We start from the raw sequence: 24666 nt of genomic DNA, 5'->3' as shown, positions 1-24666 counted from the left end.
TTTATTTTGTTCCTTTCAATGGCCATATTCTGTTTCTTTGCATACTTTGTGATCTCATTGTTGTTTCTGAAAACTATCCATTTGAATATTATAACATGGTAATTCTGGAAATCAGAGTCTCTCCCTTCCCCAGGGTTTGCTCTTCTTGATTTTTGAAGACTTGTGTCCATCCAGTGTTTTAACTGGAATTTCTTTAAATTCAAGGAGATTAAAAAAATATCCATTTCAGCATGCTTGGGCTGCTATAACAAAATACCATAAACTGGGTGGCGTATAAACAATAGAAATTTATTTATCACAGTTCTCGAGGCTGGGAAGTCCAAGATCAAGGCGCAGTTGATTCAGTGTATGGTGAGAGAGTTTCCTGGTTCACAGAAGGCCATCTTTTTGTTGTAACCTAACATCAGCAGAAGGGTCTAGGGAGCACTTTGGGGTCTGTCTTATAAGAACACTAATCCTACTCATGAGGTCTCCACCCTCAGGACCTCCCAAAGGCCCCACCTCCTAATACCATCACATTGAGCATTCGGATTATGAATTCTGAAGGGACAGAAGCATTCAGATCATAGCAAGACCTCTCCCAGTCTTTGAGGACTGGCTCAGTGATAGGATATTCTTTAATACCTAGCCAGACCATTTATAATTTTGTCTTAACCTTCACTTGCTGCTTGCATTAAGCCTATAGATCAGATAGTGGTGAAAGCTTAGGGTCTTCTCTGGTCTCCCTCAGCATGTGTCTTGCCATGGGCATGCATGTGACTTTCTAAATTCCACCATATACTGGAGGGCTTTTGCATGTCCTAATTTCCTGAAGAAACTGTTTCTTATTTCTAGTAACTCACTCATGGTGGCTTGTTTTCCTATGTGTTTAGTTATATTTAACAATAAACCCATTTTTATTAGGGCTTCAGCTGTGAGAACCTTGAAGGTCTTAAACTGGGTATAATTTCATTCATTTTCTGCTAACTGGATCCAAGGGTTACTACCAAGCTGGTGCCAGTTTAACATCTTGTGAGGCTTTTAGCTAAATACTAAAGTTTCACGTTCAGCTTCTTCACCTGTAGATCCAAAGAGACTGGGCCTCAGTCTTAGTCTCCTAATTCCAGAGACTTATTGCCATTTGCCACAAGGAAAACCAAGCTTTCTTTACTTTTCATCTCCAAGCTTTCTTTGCATTTCATCTCCTACTTTCATTTCAGTTCATTCTTCTTTTAATTATATATGCATAATTGTACTTGTGTTTGTATGGTATGCATGCATAGTCTTATAGATTTTCTTTATTGTGAACCAACAATGCACTGAAAAATGTGTTTCTTGTATTTCAGTGGGAGGGCCTTTCAGAGTACTTCATCTGTCATCCTTTCAAAAGATTAATGACATGATCCACTTTACCCCAAGCCATTTCACAATAGAGCCATGAGTGCATTGCATTTAAAATTAGGGAACGTCACTTATTAAATGGCTTTAAAAGTCTAATAGGCTAGTAGATACAAACTAGGAATTTAATAAGTGACTGGTTGATTGCTATTTCTATGCCAAACCCTTGATAGTCATTATTGTTTAGTCATGTCTCAAAAAATTTGGATACCCATTTAATGATAGATTTTATTTTGCCTGAATTGTAACTGAGGTTCATGCATGTATATATGCAACAATGAGAACTCGACTTCATTTTAAATTAAGTGATGAATTAATTACTAACTAATCCATACACTTTCAGATAAGCACTTAACCACTGAGCTGTCACTGAAATTTTAGACACTTATAATTCTTGAACAGTTTCAATGACACTGAATCACTGAGAAGCTAAAATAGTCTGACTGAATTTGTAGAACACATTCATTTTAATTTGCTTCTTATATGCTTAGTTTAAACGTCATTACTGGACTGGTTCTTTTTTTTTCTTTTTTTGCAGTACGCGGGCCTCTCACTGTTGTTGCCTCTCCCGCTGCGGAGCGCAGGCTCCGGACGTGCAGGCTCAGCGGCCATGGCTCACGGGCCCAGCCACTCCACGGCATGTGGGATCTTCCCGGACCGGGGCACGAACCCGTGTCTCCTGCATCGGCAGGCAGGTTCTCAACCACTGCGCCACCAGGGGAGTGCTGGACTGGTTCTTTAGAAGTAAAATTTATGCATAAAAAGAATAAAAACTACTTTGGTCTCAGCTGGAGATATTAACATAAGTAAAGCATTACAGTAAAATTCAAAAATGATACATTGAGATATTTCCAAAAATAAAAAAATAAAAACAGTAGAATGTATAAAAGTAATTTGTAAAAACAAAACCAAAACAACAAAACATTTTTTTCATAGAAAAATGTAATAAGTAACATCAGGAGTGTGATGTGAAATTTTCTTTTTCTGGATTCTCCTGTAACATGGAGGAGAAAATAGCCACTTTCCTTCCCTTTATCTTTGTATAATATGAAAATGAAATGAAAAGGTAATTAAAAAAATCAGTACTCATCAGTGTAATATAACGACTTTCTCTACATATATAGTTGGCAGTAGGGCTGAAACATTTAGTAGGAAAATAGGAAGAATATAAAGCATATTAGAAGAGAAAGGAACATCATATATTTTGCCTTTCGTATTTGTTCCTAATCATTTGTGGGTGGGAAAATGACCTGCATTTAGGTCATAGGACTGTTGAAGAAAAAGCTGTGATAATAAAACATGCCCCTAAATATAAAATAACTTATAATTGTCTTGATTTTTTAACCAAATAAACCATACTCTTGGCTTCCACTTGTAAAGTGCCGATTCCAAATTACTATATGATGTTGCTAATTGAGGGCTATGTTAAAAAATTTAAGCTACTAATGTAATCAATTAACAGTAATCTCATGCATATTAACATTGGCTTTCCAGAAGTGAGAAATCTGTAAATAATATTAAATATTAAATGGTTAGTAGATCCATTTCCCATAAGGCTTAAGACATGGGTTTTCACAAGGTATTTTGATAGAACTGGTATAGAACCTATGTTTCATAATTGTCATTCTCTCCATCATTCACAGAGGGTTTAAAACCATGACTTCTCCATCATTATGTTTTATGAAGTCATGTGGAATCCCCATTTATACACTTTGTATCTTTTACCCATGAAATTTGTTAAAATTGGCAAACATTTGTATTGTGTGAGTCCTGGGCTCAGTGCCACATATGCACTGCTTCATTTTAACCCTAAAACTATAGGTAGCGTCCATTTATATATTAGTTTGGCCACTCAGAAGCTGAATATCCTCGTGTCTGCAAAATTAGGAGGCTTGGTAGGAAGCATAGTATACTTCCCAGCATGGTTAGATGTTATCTTCCTCATCATTAACTGCAACCAGAGTGTAGGCATGAAACCTAAGCTCCCCGAACCATGGATTCTGGCAGAGGGTGGCAAAAGCAGCAGAAACATCCAGTTTTAGAAGCAACAGTAGTTGTAATATGTAATGACACTGATGTCCTAGGGCAGCATTATCCAACAGAAAAAAATCTTCCCACAAGTCAGAACCAGAAGCCGTATCCGACTATGACAAAGTAAAGTTCTAGTGAGGTAAAATGGGTTCTGCTACATTCCAGGCTGATCAAGGAACTCATCCCCCTTCCATCGAAGGTAGTCTTCACCAGTCTTCTTAACCAGCAGGATATGATATTGATCTATGAACCAATGACTGACCCCTGAAGTTTCAACTATGACGGATATCACATTTATTTGGGATGTGATGATAACTGTCTATTGGCTATAGGCCTCTAGATAATGAGGAACTAAATCTGGATATAATGGAGAAGCCAGCACAATACTTGGAGATACTAGAGTTGTATGTAACTGGCTAAGATTTTTGGTTTTCTCTATTAATGAAGACAGCATTTTTTCATGTAAACATTTTTCAAAGTGAATGTAGGGAAAGAACTATGCATCTGGATGAACATTTGATAACAAAACGGGTGGATTGTGGCAGAAACTATTGATTACTTATCCAACAGCCATCTTACTTGTTCACTCTGGACTTTTCTCTTCCGAACAGGACATTGATTTTGCTCAGCTATGTATCTTTCTGTGTACATTCTTATGCTTTAGGGACTGCTGATCCCATACCAAGTTCCATGGAATGGCTCCTAATGAGTCTATGCCAATATTAGCAGTTCCATTTCATTTGTCATGGATAAGATTAGATCTTACTATGTCACTTAATTCTGGTCAGTCAGTGGAAGGCGAGGAGCAATCTTCTGGGTGTGGGGTGCTTTCGGGAAAATATTTCTTCATGCTCAAATGAACACAAAGAATCAGCCTGCTTTGGAGGTGACTGGATCTGGATGTACTGACTAGAGCTACTGCAACCATCTTGCAATATGTAGTTTAAGGACAAAGCTAACACATGGAGATGCCCAGAGCCAAGAGATGGATGTTTCTACTGTATGTCTGAGACTTGCATACCTCTGGGTAGTATGCTGTGCTAAATAATGCATTTTCTTATTATTTAAACCATATCTTTCCCATACTTAAACTGAAAACATTCTAGTGGATACATCAGTAGATTCAATTCTAAGTTTTAAAAAATGCTCTGCCCAGTAATTTGTCTGTGTTTATTTGGCTAAAAGTGATGGGACTAAATTCAATCTCAGACTCCCCTGATGTGACAATCCAAGTGCTCAAACTTCACACTATTCTGCATTTGCATAGTAAACGTCTGCAACTTAGGAAATACCTTCTGTCTGCCAAATACCTGATATATAATAGCATAACTTCTAAGTAAGTTCTTTGATGTTGCACGTATGCCTCATGTTTTAAATAGTGATGGCAAGGGAAGATAATTTCTGAAATCTGACAAGCAGCAAACATTGTGTCAATTCCTTGGGGGAAAAATACAGAAAGCATGGATTTGTATAAGCGATTTTATCTTCCATGATAAAGTCTGTATTTTTTTGCTTAAAAATAAATCTGGAAGCTGATGAAATTTCTTAGTATTTCTCCAGTCACAATTCCCTGTATTGGCCAATTTGCACCAATATAACTAGTATTGGAATTAAATGAAGCTTTGATGATATTTAACTAAACAAATTAATGATGCTTTAATATTAATACCAAGCTAATCACATTAGTGAGACAAGATAATATAAGGGTACAGGCAAAGATATGGTTTAAGTCTCTCTCTGTCATGGAATGTTACATTATTTTGGGGAAGTCTCATAACTATAAAAGAGTGTTTATAATTCATAATTCCTAAGGTTGAAGTAGGTATTACATTAAAGTTTGTAAAACAGAACATACTGTGCTTGATATACAGTAGGCCTTCAATAAATGGCAGTTATTATTAGCTAATCATAAAATAAATATTGACATCTGTTCACAATGGATCTTGAGGATGAAGTTCTATTTCTGGCAACCCCACTGTGATTTAAGGAGGAGAGTTTCTTCCCCAAAATCTATGCTGCTAGAAATTTATCTTTTCTGGAAGAAAATAATATTTTCTCTATTAAGCTCATTTCAGAATGACTATAATTCACTCTGTTATTAACAAGTATATTTCTTACCAGTGAGGAAATCCAGAATGCATAAATACAAAATATACAAAGTATAAGCTTTGCATACAAAGCTTAATGTATGTAATGCTATATTACACAATCAATTAGACATATAATTAAAGAGCTTCCTTATTCATACATGTCTCAGACCTTAGCGATCACAGTCCAATTTGGAGACAAGACATAAGCAAGATAAATACAATACCCTGTGTTAAGTGCTTTGGGATATGGACACACAGGGTTAACATGGGCAGAGATGAGAGCTGCCCAATCCAATTAAAGAGTAAAATGGAAAGATTTCCCCCAAGAGACAATCCCCAGGCAGTGCAAAGGAAGGTAAAGATGGGAACTGGGGAAGAACACTGTAGAAGAGAGCATAAAAAGCGGCACAGTAGAAAGAAATATTCTTTTTGTTTCTGTAATATCAACTGTGAAACAGGAAGTGATTAAAAGGAAGGCTAAAAATGGAGGTAGGAGCTGTATCATGTTAAGGACTTTGAACTTTATCTTATAAATGAGGAGCAGCAAATAATGAGTTTTGAGTGGTGTGCTGACAGGGTTTTATTTGCTTTTCATATGCTCACTTTGGCAGCAGGAACAATCTGTATTTGAAGTGGAGTAGGGCAGTTAGAGAGATCGAGGGACTAAACTTGAGCTGTAAAAGTAGGGATGGAGAAGAGTGGACTCAATCTAGATTTTTTACCCCCCACCCCCCGCCAAAAAAAATGATTGTAGTCCTTTTTCCCTTTTTCTCTTTTCATACATATAGAAGCACTAGTCAAAAGCTCACTCAAAAATCGATGCCTCATAGGACTATTTTATCAAATTTTATTGGGTATAGTCTAATTCAGACAAAGCAGAATATTCAACCCATTTGTCCAAAATATCATGTATTTCAGAATAATCCTAAAATTTTACTGTTTTGTGATATGTATTGTGTGTGATATGTATTACATGTGTACATGGAAAATTAGTGTTCAATAACTGTTTAATTAGTAATCATCCTAATTTGCCTATTTTTGTAAAAAGGTAAATTTACATGAAATTTGTGAAACAAATACTGTAAGATAAAAAAGGTTTAAATATAATACACATAAACCCAACATTTATTTATTTGAAAGTAATCTCATTTTAGAGGAAGAAATTAATCTCTCATATTCTAGAAGGATTATACACTATAATATTATATATTTTACGACAGAAGATGTATTCCAAGACTCTTGGACTAGACCATTCAAAAATGAGGAGTGCCAGCCTAGGGAATTCTCTAGGTTCATCCACTTTGCTGCCAGAATCAGGTTAATAGTTTCAATTCTTACAAAGGCTCATATTTTAGAGACAGGAGGGGAATCTGGAGACACAGTAAGATACTGATGGAACGATAAAAGCTTTCAGCTTTGTTTATTTTTCTATGCCTTTTGTATTTGTGCACTGCTCTTCCCCTTTAGGGGGTTGCTGGTATGTAACAGTGACATTAAATATGGCACTACAAATGTTTCACTGAAGGGAAGAAACTACACAAAATGAAAAATGCATCAAATATTAAATCTATAACAAAACTGTACAAAACCATTGGTTCTTTCTGTCATTTATTCATGTTTTGCTACTGGAGGTTATAATTTAAATTTCATAATATATATAAATGATCAACTTGAAGTTACAAATTTTGAAGAAAATGCTTGCAGATACTGTTGCTGGTTTTAGGAGGATATTCATTACAAATTTGTACATGTTAGGTTGTACATATTGAAACAAATTTTAAACAAATATGAGTACGTCTCATTAAAGTGAATTTGGTAAGAAGCACTATTTTGCTGGGTTTTGTCACTCATTAATAATGATGTCAGTCTGATCCAGAATACCTATCTCTCCATTTATTCATCTATACTATTTTTATGCAGAGAACATTTGACTTGAAGCTTTATTAAAAAATGAGATTAGTTTAAAATGGCTAAACATACAACATGGTAGTGAGATACTATACATTTTTGTATATAATGAACCATACAGTGGATTCTAATTCCCATTCTCAGTTTATTTTTATTGTTTTTCTTTGATACCACAGAGGAAGGATGCAAGATATTAGCTTCTCAATTCATGGTCTTTGTTGTTAACTTTATTTTTGCTTATGTAATTTCTTCAAGTGTTAATGAATCTTTATCAGTTAATATTTATGGAAGACCTTGTTTACTTCCAAAATTATCTTCCTGAGTAAGCAATTTAGGTAGAAGCCCAAGAAGTTAGGGTATAAGAGGAATTATTTGCCACTGAACTCACTGTTTGCCAGTTATCCAGGAAGAAAGATTGCTGGTCCATGAATGAATATTCTTCGGGACAAGCGGTTGGGAAAAGAGTAGGGAAAGATATTTATACTATTTGCTGTTTTGTGAACTGCACTTCAATTAATAAGCCTCTTTTGAAAATTTTGGATGTTATGTTGAAACACAAATCAGATAAATCTTCTTCCTAAAAACTTTTAATTTGTCTAATTCATTCTATAAATTTGTATTTAGAGCCTACTCTTTACCAGGTGCTATTCTAGTGCTGGGGATATAGACAAACTTTCCTCCCTTCTTGGGGAAGTATACAAAAGATAGAGAAGCAGCATATAATATAATACCATACAATATGAGATCTTCAAATACCGATGTGTTACAAGATGCTATAAAAAAAAATAAAGCAAGGAGATAGAGATGGAGGTGGTCAGTGATTCAGGGGAGAGAAAGTGACACTTAAGAGATATCTAAATGAAGTAAGAGATATCATGCTTCTCATTACATTTTTGAATGGATCGCAGAGGGCCCTGTATGATCCGAGTTTTAATCAGCTCTATAGCCTCCATTTCTTACATTCTTCTCTTTACCCACTATGCCACAGGACCGCTGTCATCTTTTTAGTTTCTAGAAGACACCAGGCTCTGGCTTCCGTGGTGGCGCAGTGGTTGAGAGTCCACCTGCCGATTCAGGGGATGTGGGCTCGTGCCCCGGTCCTGTAAGATCCCACATGCCGCGGAGCGGCTGGGCCCACGAGCCATGGCCGCTGAGCCTGCACGTCCGGAGCCTGTGCTCCACAACGGGAGAGGTCACAACAGTGAGAGGCCCGCGTACGGCAAAAAAAATCTTGAATGTATTGTGACTTGTTTTGGGCCCTTAACATGTGAACTATCCTGGAGAATGTTCCATGTGCACTTGACAAGAATTTGCATTCTGCTGATTTTGGATAGACTGTTCTATATACCTATTAAGGACTTAATTTGGTGTAAGGTGTTGTTTAGGTCTATTGTTTCCTTATTGATTGTCTGCCAGGATGATCTATCCATTGATGTAACTGGGGTGCTCAAGTCCCTTACTATTACTGTATTGCTTTCAATTTCTCCTTTTAAGTCTGTTAATATTTGCTTTATATATCTTGGTGTTATGTTAGGTACATATACATTTATAAATGTTATATCTTCTTGGTGGACTGGCTCTGTTATCATTATGTAATGCCCTTGTCTTTTATTATCGTCTTTATTTTAAAGTCTACTTTTTCTGATATGAGTATCATATCAGCTTTCTTTTCATTTCCATTTGCATGGAATATCTTTTTCCAACCCTTCACCTTTAGTTTGTGTGTGTTCTTACTCCTGAAGTGAGTCACTTGTAGGCAGCATACAGATGGGTCTTTTTTTTTTTTTTTTAATCCATTTATTCTCCCTAGGTCTTTTCATTGGAAAATTTCATCCATTTACATTTAAAGTAATTATTGATAGGTATGTACTTATTGCCACTTTGGTAATTGTTTTCTGGTTTCTGTAGTTTTTCTCTGTTCTTTTCTTCCTCTCTCTTTTCCTTGGGTTTTGGTTGTTTTCTTTAGCATTATTTTTAAATTTCTGTTCATTTTTTTGTGTACTTACTTTATGTTTTTTCCTTGTGATTATCATGAGGCTCACATACTACATTCTAATTAAATAGCAGTTTGTCTTAAGTTGTTAGGAACTTAAATTTGAACACATTCCAAAGCTGTATATTTTCACTTCCCCAAGTGTTTTATACTTTTGATGACACACTTTACATCTTTTTATGTATCCCTTAACTAACTATTGTAATTTTAATTTTACTACTTTTGTCTTTTTTTTTTTTTTTTTTTTTTTTTTGCGGTACATGGGCCTCTCACTGTTGTGGCCTCTCCCATTGCGGAGCACAGGCTCCAGATGCGCAGGCTCAGCGGCCATGGCTCACGGGCCCAGCCGCTCCGTGGCATGTGGGATCTTCCCAGACCGGGGCACGAACCCGTGTGCCCTGCATCGGCAGGCGGACTCTCAACCACTGCACCACCAGGGAAGCCCCTACTTTTGTCTTTTAATCCTCATGCTTGCTTTATAAGTAATTCATATACTACCTTTGTTATATATTTACCTTTTCCAGTGGATTTTTACATTGTTTTCTTATTATTTAATTACTGATGTTTATTTTCAGGCTAAAGAAGGTCCTTTAACATTTCTCTCAGGGACAGTTTAGTGGTGGTGAAGTTCTTTAGCTTATGCTTCCCTGGGAAACTCTTAATCTCTCTTTCAATTCTGAATGGTAACCTTCCTGGGTATGTTATTGCAGAATTCTTGGTTGGTTGTTTTTTCCTTTCAGCACTTTAAATATGTCATGCCACTCCTTTTGGCCTGTAAGATTTCTGCTGAAATCTTGCTGCTTTTAGTATTCTCTCTTTGTCCTTGACTTTTACCATTTTTAATTATAATGTGTCTTGTTATGTGTCTCTTTGGGTCCATCTAATTCAGAATTCTCTGTGCTTTCTGGACCTTGATGTCTGTTTCCTCTCCAGATTATGAAAATTTTCAGCCATTATTTCTTCAATATTTTTTCTCATTTTTTTCCTTCTGGGACCACTATAACACAAATGTTGTTATTCCTGTTGATCTTGTCCCAAAGGTTTCTTAAGATGTATTCAGTTTTTTAAATTCTTTATTCATTTTGCTGCTCTGTCTGGGTGAGTTCCATTGACTTGTCTTCCAGCTTGCTTATTCATTCTTCTACCTCATCCAACTTGTTTTTGAACCCCTATAGTGTATTTTTCAGTTCAGTTATAACTTCTGTTTGGTATTTCCTCATATTTTCTGTCTCTGTGTTGAAGTTCTCACTGTGTCTGTTCATTCTTCATCTGTGTTCAGTGAGAATATTTATGACTATTACTTTAAACTCTTTATAAAGTAGATTGTTTAACTCTGCTTTATTTTGCTTTCTGAGGCATTGTCTTGTTCTTTCACTTGGAACATAGTCCTCTGTCTCCTCATTTTGCCTAATTCTCTGTATTTGTCTCTATGTATTAGGTAAATCAGCTACCTCTCCCAGTCTTGGAGGAGTGACTTTATGTAGATGTTCTGTAGGGCTCAGAAGTGCCAGGCACTCAAGAGGTGTCCCCTATGTGGACTGCATGCATTCTCCTGCTGTGGAGGGGCTGCAGCTGCTGCTGCTTCAGTGTGCTGGTGGGCAGGGCTGGCCTCTATCATGGTTGGCTGCAGGACCTGGTCATGGTAGCTGCTGAACGCTGGGCAGAGTCACATCCCAGCTGGTTCTGTAGCTTGGCCAAGGCACAGGAGTAGGTGGAGCTCTTTGTGGGGCACATCCACTGGCAGTAACAGGTTAGATGGAGATTTCCTAAATGGTGCTTTCCAGAGATGGTATTAGCAAGGTACCCTGAGATTTCAAAAATGGCTCCCACCAGTGTCTTAGTCCCCAAAGAGCATCTCAACTGGTTCCTGCCTCTCCAGCAGACACTTTAAGATCAGTAAGGGAGTCCCCTTTACCTTTGACCTTTTCAAGTGATTGAAATCACTTTTCAATCTGGTGATTTTGTGCTGGTTTTCAGGTTGACTGAGTCTGCATGTGACCCCTTTAAGAGTGAGTTTTCCATTCACTGTAGTTCTACAGTTTTCCTGGATGTATTACCCATTGGTTTTCAAAGCATGTGTTTTAGGGGCTCATCTTTCCTGTGAAGGATCTAAGAGTTGGGGTGCCTAACGTGAAGTTCAAATCTCTTGCTTCTCAAGGAAAATATCCATACCTTGTGATCCTTCCAGACTGTGAATCGCTGTGGCTGGGGTGTGTCGTTTTTCCTTGGCATGACTGCATCTGTTTCTCCTAACTGTCCCTTTACCCTTTGTGGCTGTCCTTTCACCCTTTGTTGTGAAGATTCTGTTGTGTTTTCAGGCCCCTTTCAGAGGGAATTATCCCATATGTAGTTGTATATTTGTTGTATCTGTGGGAAGAGTTGAGTTCAGGATCTTCCAATACCACCATCTTGAACCCTCCCCAATGATTGCTTTTAAGTTATCAAACATAAAGAAAAACATGAGCAATGATTTTTGAAGAAACTCATAGATATTGAGAGGTTAAGTATCTTGGTTAATTTGGGTTTATACCAACTAAGAGAGCTCTGCACCTGTGGTTTATGCCAGTAACTGTCTTCTCAAAAGAGTTCTGACATGGTAATCTATGTAAACAAATCTTCCAACATTATTTGTCAAAATATATGGTTATAACCTGTAGTGGATCATAAAATTGATTTAGTGAGGCATGACCAGTATTTTAAAAATAGATTACAAGTTAGAATCAAAAACAGAGAATTGCATTCATGTAGTAAGGGAAAATTATTTTTTAGCATTGTATGTATGTATGTATGTGTGTGTCTCTGTGTGTGTGTGTGTGTGTGTGTGTGTGTGTGTGTGTGTGTGAGTAACTGGGCCACAATGTAAAATATAATTGTGGGAGATGGTTGGATTTTTACAGGGTATCTTAAAATGGATATAAACCAACAGATCAAAAATTAATGTCCTCAATCAGCTATTTGATAAAAATAGCAAAGAAAGTAATTATGTCTTCCTTAGAAAATAAATTCGATTTTTTTTATGGAGAGAAAGAATAGATAAAAGTTTGGTAGATTGGTTAAGAAAAGCAAGGAGAAATGTGATGAACTCTGTGAAACTTCAGGTAATTCAATAATGAAAATGAGTTAAGCTTAGCAAAGTAAACATCTTATCGAGCAGGAGATAATTACCACATTTTGCTGACAATTATAGGTAACTGCTATGACACAAAAAAGATTTCTATCTCCATACAAGATTAATACAATGTGTTTCTCCCATACTTTACAATGAATTTGCTTCATGCTTATCTTAGTATAAGATACTTATGTCTTAGTGTGAGATACGTCACTGTAAATAACACACATCTTATAAAGTACACAGCATTGACCTTTGCTACCTACGTGATCTCAGACACGTTATTTATCTTCTTTATTAAATGCAGACATAAAATTATTTATCATTTAGGGAAGTCTTAAAATTAAATAATTCATGAAAAGTGCTGTGAATGGTACCTGGCATGTTACTAAATATTCAATAAATATGCGTTTATTTTTTCTCAAGTAGTTCATGATTTTTTTTCCTTAACAACCCATAATTTGCACAGAGAAAGTATTCGATAAATAAACATTTGCTGAATTGAATTGAATTGACAACACGGGTTGGGTAAGTAAAATGATTTCCTTTGTGAAGGTGAAGAGTTAGATTTAGTAATTTTCCCAAGGTTTATACAGCTAGTTTAGGGGAGCATAGGCTTCTGACCTAGTTCTTATGAGTAGTAAACCAGGGCTCTCCTATAAGGCAAGTGTAATTGACCACTGAGTTGATTTTTAAAACAACCCTGCTACTCTTATGATTGTTTTATGAACATAAAACCCAAAACAGTCTGGAAAATAGTATACTTTGTATCTAATAACGAGTTAATGTTTTTTAAGTATTTATTAACTCTGCTAAGTACTCTGTATGCATTACCTCACTTACTTCTCATAACTTTGAAATACATGCTCTTATTACTCACATTTTATAGATAAAGAAACTGAATTTCGAGAGGTTAAATAGCTTGATAAAAGTTGTTAGTTGGTAAATTCTAAATCAGTATTTGAACTACAAATCTGACCCAGTTTTATGGACTCTACCACCAACCTTTCCTTAATCTAACTCAGATAAGATATCATATATTCTGAGAGGAATTTTGACTCTTCCTATTTAGGTCCTCGCTATACATTCTTACAAGGAGAAGCAGGATAGAGAGAACAGAAACAGAAAACTTGCTAATTTTTCAGCTGCTCTTTCGTTCATTCAGCATTATAATTTTTTTTGAAGTACTGTGGCATGTACATATTTAGATGTATTATTCATTTTTAGTCAAATAGAAAGACAACCCAACCTTTAGAAGTACCCATAATATGAATCCTCTATTAGTGGAGAGAACATTAATAACTTCTTATAATAAAGAAAAGCTATGTGATCTGTGAGAAACACTGAAAGGAAAGGCAGTTATGTATAAAAACATGATATACCTGAATGATATGTCAAGCAGAAAGATATGAAGTGAAAAGCCATTATTTATGGCCTCTTTAAAAAAAAAAAAAGTATACTTACAACCTTCAAAAGCATGTCTCAGAAAACATTAATTTATAATTTTAATGTGTTGTCGTTTATATGTTAGTTGGGATAGAACTGCAATATTTAACATTTTTTCCGTATTTCTCATATAAGTTTATGTTTTATATAATGGATAAGTAGGAAATATTTCAGAAATCATATGTTAGGTGTGAATTTTCTTCACTGCACTTCCCTCATGATGTCTTTGTTTTTGTCTTTATGGTTATGCTTTTTCACCAGAGATGGTTTTCAGTTACCTTATTGGTGTTCACCGCTGTGATGACCCAGACACATTGTGCATTGCTGTCATACTGGAATGGAAAGTTGGGAGACGTAAAGGTTCCACTTGGTCCTTGAAGATTAGAGCCACATGTCTTCACTAAAAGAGAAATTGCATTTTAAAAGGTGAACGTGCCACATGCAAAATCATAGCAATAAAATAACTTGCAAATAGACTTTAAATTCAAAATTGCATAATAATAACCACATTGAAATATATATTATGACATTCTAATGTGACATCGAAATGAGAGTGTTTTTTACACCCTGAAGTTCACAAGCTCATATTTTAAACATTAATCGAAAACTAGTTATGAATTAAAGTGTGAAGCATGATAAATTGTCCTCTGACTGTAAATAGGTTAGTTTAATTAGTGAGAGCTTATATTTATTCAATATTGTGTTAACAAAATTCTACAAAGAGGAAGAAGCAAATCTTTGGATTGATTAGCAATTTAAATAGTGTTTTCCTTTCTATTTATTAAGTACACTAGGACTCATAATAGCATAATAGCATAAAACTCATAATTGAAACATCAATATTAAAACTACTTTTTCTGTTCTTATAACTATGAATTGGGCCATTCAGATTACAAAAAGAGCTACACTGAAGTAATTTAAAGAAATTCCCACAAAAGTCATGTTATAATATTTCCTCAGTTTTCTAACCCTTTTCTCTTCTAATTAACAAAAGAGTTTCTGACCACACTGTATATGTCTTGATTTCCTTCTTGAGCACCACAAAAGTTTCTTGGTGGCATTACTTTTGATATGCATTTTTTTGCCCCATTCCATTAAAATCCTGCCTAAGTCATCTTTTTCCAATCCATCAATAATTCATTGTATTTTTAAGTCATGTACAGTTTAACATAGATTTTCATATGCACATAAAACTTTACATATAATCACTTTAAAGATCAGTTTATGGAGGTCCCAAAAGTTTGTTTGACTTGTCCAAGATCACTCAGCTAGTAAATAACATAGTCAAGATTCGAGCTCAGGTCTTCCAACTTCAAGTCTTATCTTTTTATCATGAAATCTGTGTCTCTCTAGTATGTTAGTGTTTTTTAGCTAGTTTTTTTTTTTTTCCTTTAGCTCATATTTTAGCATGAATCTATTCTAGACAACTTTGTGGTGATTTATTGGTTACTTTTAATTTTCTCTTGTTTGTATCTGACTTCTATATTTTAAACAATAAAACTGTTATTTTATAATAAGGAAAAATTAACAAATGGTATTTTTCTTCCTTCAACATCAATTACCAACCTTCCCTTTTTCATTTACTACCCCCTTCTTATAAGTCTTCCATGTTCATTACTCCATTTTCTTCTCTCCTGTTCACTTTTTTAAATTTTTCTCAATTTCCAATTTCCATAGTAAAAATACCTTGGCTGATTTTAGGCTACCAAAGCTTTGTCAAGGCCTCACAAAATTTCTGAATATTTAACATTTGGTTTCTTTTTTACAGCTTTATTGAGATATAGTTGGCATATAACATTGTGTAAGTTTAAGGTGAACAACATGATGATTCACCTCGCATAATCACCACTTGTGCATGTGTGTGTGTAGTGAGAAATGTTTAAGATCTACTCTCTTAGCAACCTTCAAGTATGTGATACAGCATTATTAACTATATTCACCATACTGTACATTATATCTTCAGAAGTTATTCATCTTATAACTGGAAATTTGTTCCCTTTAACCTAGCACCTCCAGACTCACTTTTTTTTTTTTTTTTTTTTTTGTGGTATGCGGACCTCTCACTGTTGTGGCCTCTCCCGTTGCAGAGCACAGGCTCTGGATGCGCAGGCTCAGCGGCCATGGCTCACGGGCCTAGTCGCTCCGTGGCATGTGGGATCCTCCTGGACCGGGGCACGAACCCATGCCCCCTCCATCGGCAGGCAGACTCTCAACCACTGCGCCACAAGGGAAGCCCCAGCCAGAGTCACTTTTGAGAATTACTATTCTACTCTCTGTTTCTATGAGTTTGTCAATTTTAGATTCCACATATAAGTGAGATCATTATATTGCAACTTCTCATAAGTCTTCCAAGTTCAATACTTCATTTTTTTCTCCCCCATTCACTTTTGAAAGTATTTCAGTCTAAGTTCTCTTGTTTCAGTGTTGAAATTGCTGTCACAATGCCAGAAATGACCTCCTAAATCTAATAGTATCTCTTCATTTTTTTCTACATATGTAATCTCTCAGCAGTAATGGAAAGTATTGATCAACTTTGAAATTCTCAGCTGTCCCTTACATAGTCCTGAATCTCTTGATTCTAGGCCTATTTGCTTTGAATAGTATGCTCCATACCCTGTGTTCTGGTTCTATTTTTTTCCCATCTGACCTTTAAGTAGCATAATATTAAACTATTTCACAGTCTATTTTCTCTTTGTTCAGTGCTCTCTCTGAATAGTTATTCCAATTCAATTTTACGGCAACAATGATCATTTGTGTTGACAGCTCTCAAATCTACATCACCAATTTTGTCATCTCTCTTGATTTCTAGAGTAAATTTTTTCTCTGTCTACTGGAAGTTCCATGAAATATTTTAAAGTGTTTAATGAAAACTTTAACTAACCCCTCCACCTCCTTCCCATGCGTACATATGCACTCCTCAAGACCTATGTATTGCACTTCTTAAACATCTTATTATCCTTCTTTTTCTTCTTTTCCCAATACCCAGTGCTTCATAATCATCTTTTTCCTAGACTAGATATAGCTACTTAACTCCTTTCCTATACTCCATTTTCACTCTCTGTTCCATCCTCCTTAGTGCTACTACTCTTACCTTTCTAAAATACAAATTTGATTATTTCACTTAATTGTATAAAAACTTGACCTGTTTCCTATAGGATAAATTACCAACTGCCTAAAATAGAATATAAAATCATTCCTGTAAGGATATAGGTTTATTTTCCAATACAACTTCCTGCCATCTTATACTGTCATACACTCAACTTCTGCCAGAAAAAAATAAATTATTTTTTTTCTTTGAATATATATACCTTTTATAGTTTTCCACTTTTTCCATGCTGTTCTCCAAGGCTAAAATGTTATTCCTTCTTACATTTGCCTGCGGAAAATCTATTCATTTAAACAAAGTTAAACCAATGTGCCACTTCTTTCTATAGGAAGTGTTCCCAATTCTTCCACTCAGGGTTCTGTAATGGATTGTAGTCCTCACAGCACATCATTTGAACGGCATATCCATAAAGGTATTTAAGTGCTAGTGATGTGATAAAGAATGCAGTATAAAATACTTACAAACTTTATAGCAATAAGAATTTTAGAGCAATCACATGATTGGTTTGAAGTTAGTAGAAACATCTTTCTAATTGGACATACTACTTCAAGTGGCTCTTACTACTTGGTAATTCTCTGGCATGCTTTGTTTTCTAAAATGTGCAAACACTTACAGTCCTTTGTGGACAGGCCTTGTTTATCATCTCTGTTCATTAACTCCTAGTGCATTGGCCTTCATGATGTAGAAATGTTTACTGAAAGAACAAATATCCAAGTTCTTTGGCACAGCTCTTAAATGAACTGTAAAATATGTGCTCTCTATATGCTGATAAAAAATCCTTAAAAATATGTTTCAGACTGGGAAATTGCCTTTTTTGAAAATGATTTTCTTTTCACATAAAAATAAAGAAAAAAGCACTCATAAAATGACAAGTAAGAATCACCCATAAATATGCTGGTCTTCCTGACTGCTTCTGTCCAAAACAAAGAGTAACCACTTAACAAGTAAGGTTGTATTTCTGCAAATATTTTCATTTTGTAGGTGTACATGTTTTTACAAAATTCTTGGCTTTTTGTGTGTTTGAGTGTTTTAAGAAACTGAGCTAATTCTATACATATTCCTCTGAAACTTATTTTCCCCTCATGTATCATGAATACTGTTCTAGGTCAGCATATGTAGATTTATTTAATAGATTTCACAGTCGCAATGGTAGCTGATGGATGGATTGCAAATTATTGACAGCCTTCAACTATGAGAATAGCACATGGTAATTAGGGGTTTCCCTAATCCTGGGTTGGGGAATGAGAAGACCAGCCATTTGAGCAATTTGCAACAGCTGACCCATAGCAACCAACATACAATATAACTGAAAGGAAAAATTATCTTGTAAGCCACTAAGGTTTTGTGGTTGCTTGTTATACAGCACATGCTAGTGAAAGTTTGTTTTAATTTTTTCAGCTAAAAAACATAATCCAGGAATGGAGATCTTAGTACCTATATCTTTATATTTGTGCTAATACGTGTTCTTTATATTTGTGCTGTCATGGCAGAATGAATTCTTCACAGGCTTACTTAGCCACGATATGTGAGGATGTAAAAATTGGATAAATATGTGTAAATTATTCCACACTTTTTTTCAGTATACTCTCAAAAATGGTATAAAGGAGAATAGATCTCCACATTCTCACCAAAATAATAGTATTATCTATTTGTGTTTTTGTCATTACATTAAATATGTTAATAACATTTTGATTTCCTATTCTCTACATTATTAGTATGGTTTAGCAGAAGTTTTTACTGTTATTTCTCTTTCTTTTGCTCTGATTTTTCTGTTCATGTACACTTTTCTAGTTTCAATTGTCCTTTTCTCATGGTTTTACAGACGTTTCCTACATATTATCAGTATTAACCATTTTTTATGCATGTTGTAATTATTTTCCCAGTTTTTTTTTTAATTTGTAAACTTTGCTTTTAGTTAATTTTCTCTGAAAACTTTTTTAAAAGTACATGTAAATTTGTCAGTATTTTCCTCTAGGGTAGCTGTGTTTTATGTCTTGGTTAGGAAAGGTTTCTTCAAATCTAGGTTTTCAAAAGTTGAAAAGGTTGAAAACACCATCTATGTTTAATTCCCATACTTTCAAATTTTATGTTATATTTAAACTTTTCATTTATCTGGAAATTATTTTTGTATGGTGTGAAGTTGGGTAGATAATTATACTTTCCAATATATGGATATCTGTTTTCCCAGTAGCATTTATAGCAAACTCTGTTTTATTCCCCACCAATTTAAAATGCCATATGTACTATGTTATGTTATGTTCCACATCCACTTTCTCTCAGAAATCCATACATGGATCTGAACTGGTATTTTGTGTATTGATTCACTTATCTATGATTATTTCTCTGAAATACCATACTGTTTAATCACTTTTAATATAGACATTGCAAATCTCATCACTGTTCAATTTCATTATTTTCTTTGTTATTCTTGAATATCTACTTTTCCATGAACTTTTGGTATGTCAGTTTGTGAAGTTTAAAAAAGATTGGTAGTCTTATTGAATTATATTGAACTCATACATCATTTTGATACAAATTTTCTTCTTCAATGTAGCATTAATAACACAAAGGTAAAAGATAAATGTGATTACAGTAGATGCTTATTAAATGTTTGATAAATAAAGCAGAAATTCCTGATTTAAGTTTTAGAAACACAGAAATAGTAGAAAAAGGAGAAAGCTTTCTAAATGTAACAATGAATGTATGAAATTAAAAGAAGTATTAGACTATATAATAAAATGTGAAAACTTTTGCCATTAAAGATTAGAATAAAACATGGATGCTCAAAATCTGTGACAGCATTCAACATTATCTCAGAAGTTCTAGGTAATGCAATAAATAGGAAAAATTTGGAAAGGATTACAAAATAAAAAGGTATCATTTTTTTACTTACAATATGCAATTTGCCTGCCTAAACTCAAGAGTTAATAATTTGTCTACAATTTATACTATGTTATGTTTAAGAGTCATGTAAACTGGCTTTGAAGAAAACATGCATATGAAAATTTAAAGTTTTCTTTTATAAAAATAATGATTGGCAATTCAAATGGAAAGATCCAATTCACACAAGCAACAAAGTAAATGTGTAATTTTGAAAAACATATTTGGCAAGAAAGGTACAAGACTTCTATAAAGAGAACCATAAAAAACATTCTGAAGGAAATGAAATAAAACCTGTGTAAGTGAAAAGACAGGTTGTGTTCTGGATGGGAAGGCTTGTTGTCACAAAAATGTTAACATCCCGATTTCAGCAGTTTAAAATGAATTGATAAAAATTAGCTAATTTTTATATAGTCTATATATCTATGATTATTTTAATTCTTAGTTCGTCTAATATAGTTATTTTACAATATTCTATATGTCTTACTCATGTTCCACCTATATTTTTAAAAAGGTAGAGAAGAATAGTTAATTCATCCTTTTCTAGCCTTGTTTTTGAAGTAAAATGAGCCTATATATAAGGAGACACTGTGAGCTACTGTTAAGAGGATTATGCCCTTTCAAGAAAATGATATAAGTATAGTAGCAGAAAACAAACAAACAAAATTAATCCTTAACCTCTCTATCAATATACCATAGTCCTATTTTTTCCTCAGGTCAAGCACATAGAGTTAACTATGCTTTGAGAAACACCTAAGAAAAAGGTTAAATACAATGAAATATGTTTTGGTTCAACTGTAACCTCCAGGCATTTAGATTTATGCTGGATATAATGTTTGAACTACTCAAGTAAGAGAAGCAAAAAATTTATTTTTTGGTTGAATAAGAAAGATACAATTCTCAGGTTAAATATTCTTTTTGCATGGAATATACCAGCTGGGTCCAGTCTATAGTGGTCTCTGGGTCTAGTGAACCCTGAAGTATCTCTTTCACTCTCTCTTTCCAGAATCTTCATGAATTTTTAATAATATTGAGGGACTATTGTGAACCTGTTCCAACATATTCTCAAGATTTGAAAATTCCTTAAAGCTCCTTCCGCTCACTTACTTGCAATTCCTTAAACACAGTGAGAATGTTTCCACTTTAAGACGTTAGTACTTGCTTTTTTTCTCACTTTGTATAGGTTTCTCCTCAAACAGTTCTTAATAAATAGTCTATTCTGACTAATCTATATGACTAACCTATCTAAACTTTAGATTTTTAAGTATCACCTTCATACACTACATATACTGAGATATACATATTTACACACAGTATATACACATGCATACATGTGTACACACACATATATATACCATTGTTTACTGTCTCTTTTCCTTATTAGAATGACAGCTACATGAGAGCAAGGACTAGGTTTTGTTCACCATGGTGTCTCCAGGGCCTAGAACAGTGTGTGGCCCATAGTAGATACTCATTAAATACAGGAATGAATGAATGAGACCATGATTAAAATAATGAGAGTCACAACAAAGATTTGATTTTGTTTCTGGTTTCTATCTTTCTTCCCCCCACCTCCTTTGCATGTAGTGGCAATTTAGGCTACCACCCTTTTGTGGATATTGTCATCCACCTAGGATTCACTAACAGCTCTGTGAACAATTAATCTCTATGTCTCCTGCTCTAAGGTTGTGTCTTAGGTATGTTGGAAGATTTCTAGCAAGTAACAATTCTTTGTTATGAGGGGCACGATAGCCTATGTCTTTAACGGAGTTATTATGATGAAGTCCAAATAGCTTTGTAGTTTGTGTATCTTTACTATCCCTGCATCTTCAACTTACTTTGTGTTCATACGTGAGCAAATCCAAACCATCTGAATCTCATTCTTTTACCTGTAAACTTAGACAGTTACACTATATCACCCATTCTCTCTGACAGGCATACAATGACTTTACACTATATTATGCAGTTATCTCTGTGCTCTTAATGGTTTCTCCCAATAGGTGCAATGAGATTAGTAGAGCTTGGAAGCTATTTTGTTGTCCAATCTCAGAGACATAGCTTTATTAAAACGGTTTGATGACGTATGAAACATGGAAAATTATGGATTTTTTAGTAAAAAAAAAATCAATTTGAAATCTGATGTATTTGTAACATTTCCCTTTTCTTTCACCTGTGAATTAACATTGTGATCTTACCCTAGCAGAAGTATTTCCATTTCTATCTTTCAATATCCACAGTGATCTCTTTTCTTATTATTCAGAGATGAGACTCATAGTATTAGATCATTTCTGAGAATAACCTGACATTGACTACAGAATAAACTATATTTCTTATGCTACACAAGAGGTGATAGACAAAGCAGGTGACATTAACTTTAACTTAGTAGAGTTTCTATTGCTCCTAGAAACTCTTAACTTGTAACTTGGAAAATTAGACGTTCTAATAAGGTATGACAATCAATGTATAAAACAATGAATAAGTATGAATAGCCCAAACTTTGTGAGCTTCACCAAATCAGAATGGCTTAGACTATGGGAGATATACCAACAAAAAACTTATTTGTGTTAGGGTTTCTGATAGGGCCGTGCTAGGTACGACAATAAATATTGCTAGGGAGAAACATAAAATGACTAAAACTGAATAAGTGCTGGTACTTAATGATGGACAACTTCTAGTATTCAATGGGACTTGAACATGGAGAGACATGGTATGGTTACCTCCCAGACATGAAAGGGAACTATCCCTGATCTCATAGAGGTAAACTAGGGCAAGCGTTACTCACAATTTCTTTCTAATCTGTCTTTGCCCAAACACCACCAGTGGTAATTGAACTCTATCCTTACTATCTATACTTTGCAACAAGGTTGATAGCGTGTGTTTTTATTATGATATTTGATTAAAGCAGAAAGTGGGTTTTTTGTTGGATTGATTTTAATTATTTTCTCTCCAAAAGACTGTCTCCTGGGACTAAGACTCAGGAGAGGAAAAAGAGAGTGGTGATAGTATGTCCAGTCATTTAATAACTATTTAAAAAATGTAAATTTATTTTGGATTCCAAGATAGTGAAGCAAACTATATGTTATAAATAAGAAATATTCGATGGTGGTTGTTTGAGGGAATCAGACTTATTATCGTTTTGTAGACTTCAGTAAGAATCTAGCACCTAAAACTTTATATGTCTATGATATAAACTGATATTAAGCTTATATTATAAGCTGATATAAACATAAAATTTAAACTGATATTAGAGCAATACATTATTAATGTCACAAAGCAAAATTGATATTTTTATTATTTACTGATCAAATATGTTCCAGATCTAGAAACAAATATGATCTAACAGTTAAGAACTTTTGTTCAGTGAATGTAATGATCAAATTGTTCACTGAAAATAAAAATTAACTTTCACATTTCAATGTAATTTTTCTGATAAATTCTACATACTAATTTTAGATGATATATTTTAATTTATTTGTGAAAGTTAAATGCTGTACAATACTTATTCTGCAAATTCATGTATTCCGAAAACATTAAATGAGTGTATTATTCTGTTTGACACACTGTGCTAGACACTGAAAGGTAAAGAAGACAGTCAAGGTCTCTGCCCTCATGGAATTTACAGTGTAGAAGAGAAGAGAAATACTAAACTAGTAGATAAAGTTGGATTTAAGAGATGCTATGAAAGTAATAGATCAAGAAAGGCTATGGAAGTAGATAACAGATCAGGAAAGACTACTCATATGAAGTGACATAAAAAATAATTGTTTTATTTCTATGTTTTGCCCGGCCCCCTTTATCTAGTAATTTGGGAGTCTTTCTCCTATGGCTTTTATAGAATCCTTATAAAGAATAAACATTATAAAAAAATTGAGGGTGAACTTGTACAACAATAACACGGTATTCATTTCCATGTAACACTTTTTGAGACATCTTTTAAAGTTAATATGTGATCATTACTATTAGAGATGGTTGAATGGAAATGCTTTAGGGACATTCTAAGAAAAACAAACAAAAACAAATAAACACCCCATGTTGGCAGATGTATATGTGTTGAATATAAAATAATCTACTGAGAAAAAGTGACTGAGAAAATAAAATGGCTCAAGAAATTTAAAAATTTCTAAGACAAGTTATAGGAGATACAAAACATATATTAGTTCAAACAGAAAATAAATATTTTTAAAGTTGTGAAAAATATTTTATAAATTAAATGAAAAATTTTAACAAAGTTATTAGCAACCTAATGAAGAAAAAATGCTTTGAAAATGAAAAAGGTTTGGGGAATTCATTTTTAACTGGGATCAGAAAAGATTTGCTGTAAACAATGAATAAGGCTTGGTAGAAATTTATTATCAAAGTGGACAAAGGAAACCAGGACAAATGAGAAGAATACCACCAGAACTAGTGTCTGCTTTCTTAATGGACATAAATAGAAATTGTGGAGTTTTCACACAGAAAATAAACTGCATTAAATAAGGTACAGATATATGACTTAAGTGTCAAAATTTTACTCCTTCCGCATGATATTTGGCATATGTCTTGGAGGACTACGTTCAAAAACAATTTATCTTTCTCTTGCATTTTTTTTTCTGGGGAGGAAACTGCTAATAGTTTGGAAAGTTGCACACAGAGTTATTTTCATTATGAAGTGAAATTCTACATTGGAGTTTCCTCTATAACAATCTTAAACCCAGAAAAGTAGATTTAAGTAATGCCTTGAAATATG

General features: G+C 34.3%; 1 protein-coding gene across 3 annotated transcripts in view; it reads right to left on the bottom strand.

Moving 5' to 3' along the window:
* CSMD3 (CUB and Sushi multiple domains 3) overlaps positions 1–24666 on the bottom strand; it is a 1080114-nt gene that overhangs the window by 581260 nt on the left and 474188 nt on the right. For all 3 annotated transcript variants that reach the window (XM_029222726.1, XM_029222727.1, XM_029222728.1), the window contains one exon: positions 14233–14354. In XM_029222726.1, coding sequence (XP_029078559.1) covers positions 14233–14354 — 122 coding nt within the window. The remainder of the gene's footprint in view (positions 1–14232; positions 14355–24666) is intronic.

This window comes from Monodon monoceros, unplaced genomic scaffold (assembly GCF_005190385.1).
Source record: "Monodon monoceros isolate NGI ecotype Baffin Bay Population unplaced genomic scaffold, NGI_Narwhal_1 Super_Scaffold_14, whole genome shotgun sequence".
Taxonomy (NCBI): domain Eukaryota; kingdom Metazoa; phylum Chordata; class Mammalia; order Artiodactyla; family Monodontidae; genus Monodon; species Monodon monoceros.
The sequence above is the reverse complement of the archived record's forward strand: the minus strand, read 5'-3'. Positions and strand labels throughout refer to the sequence as shown.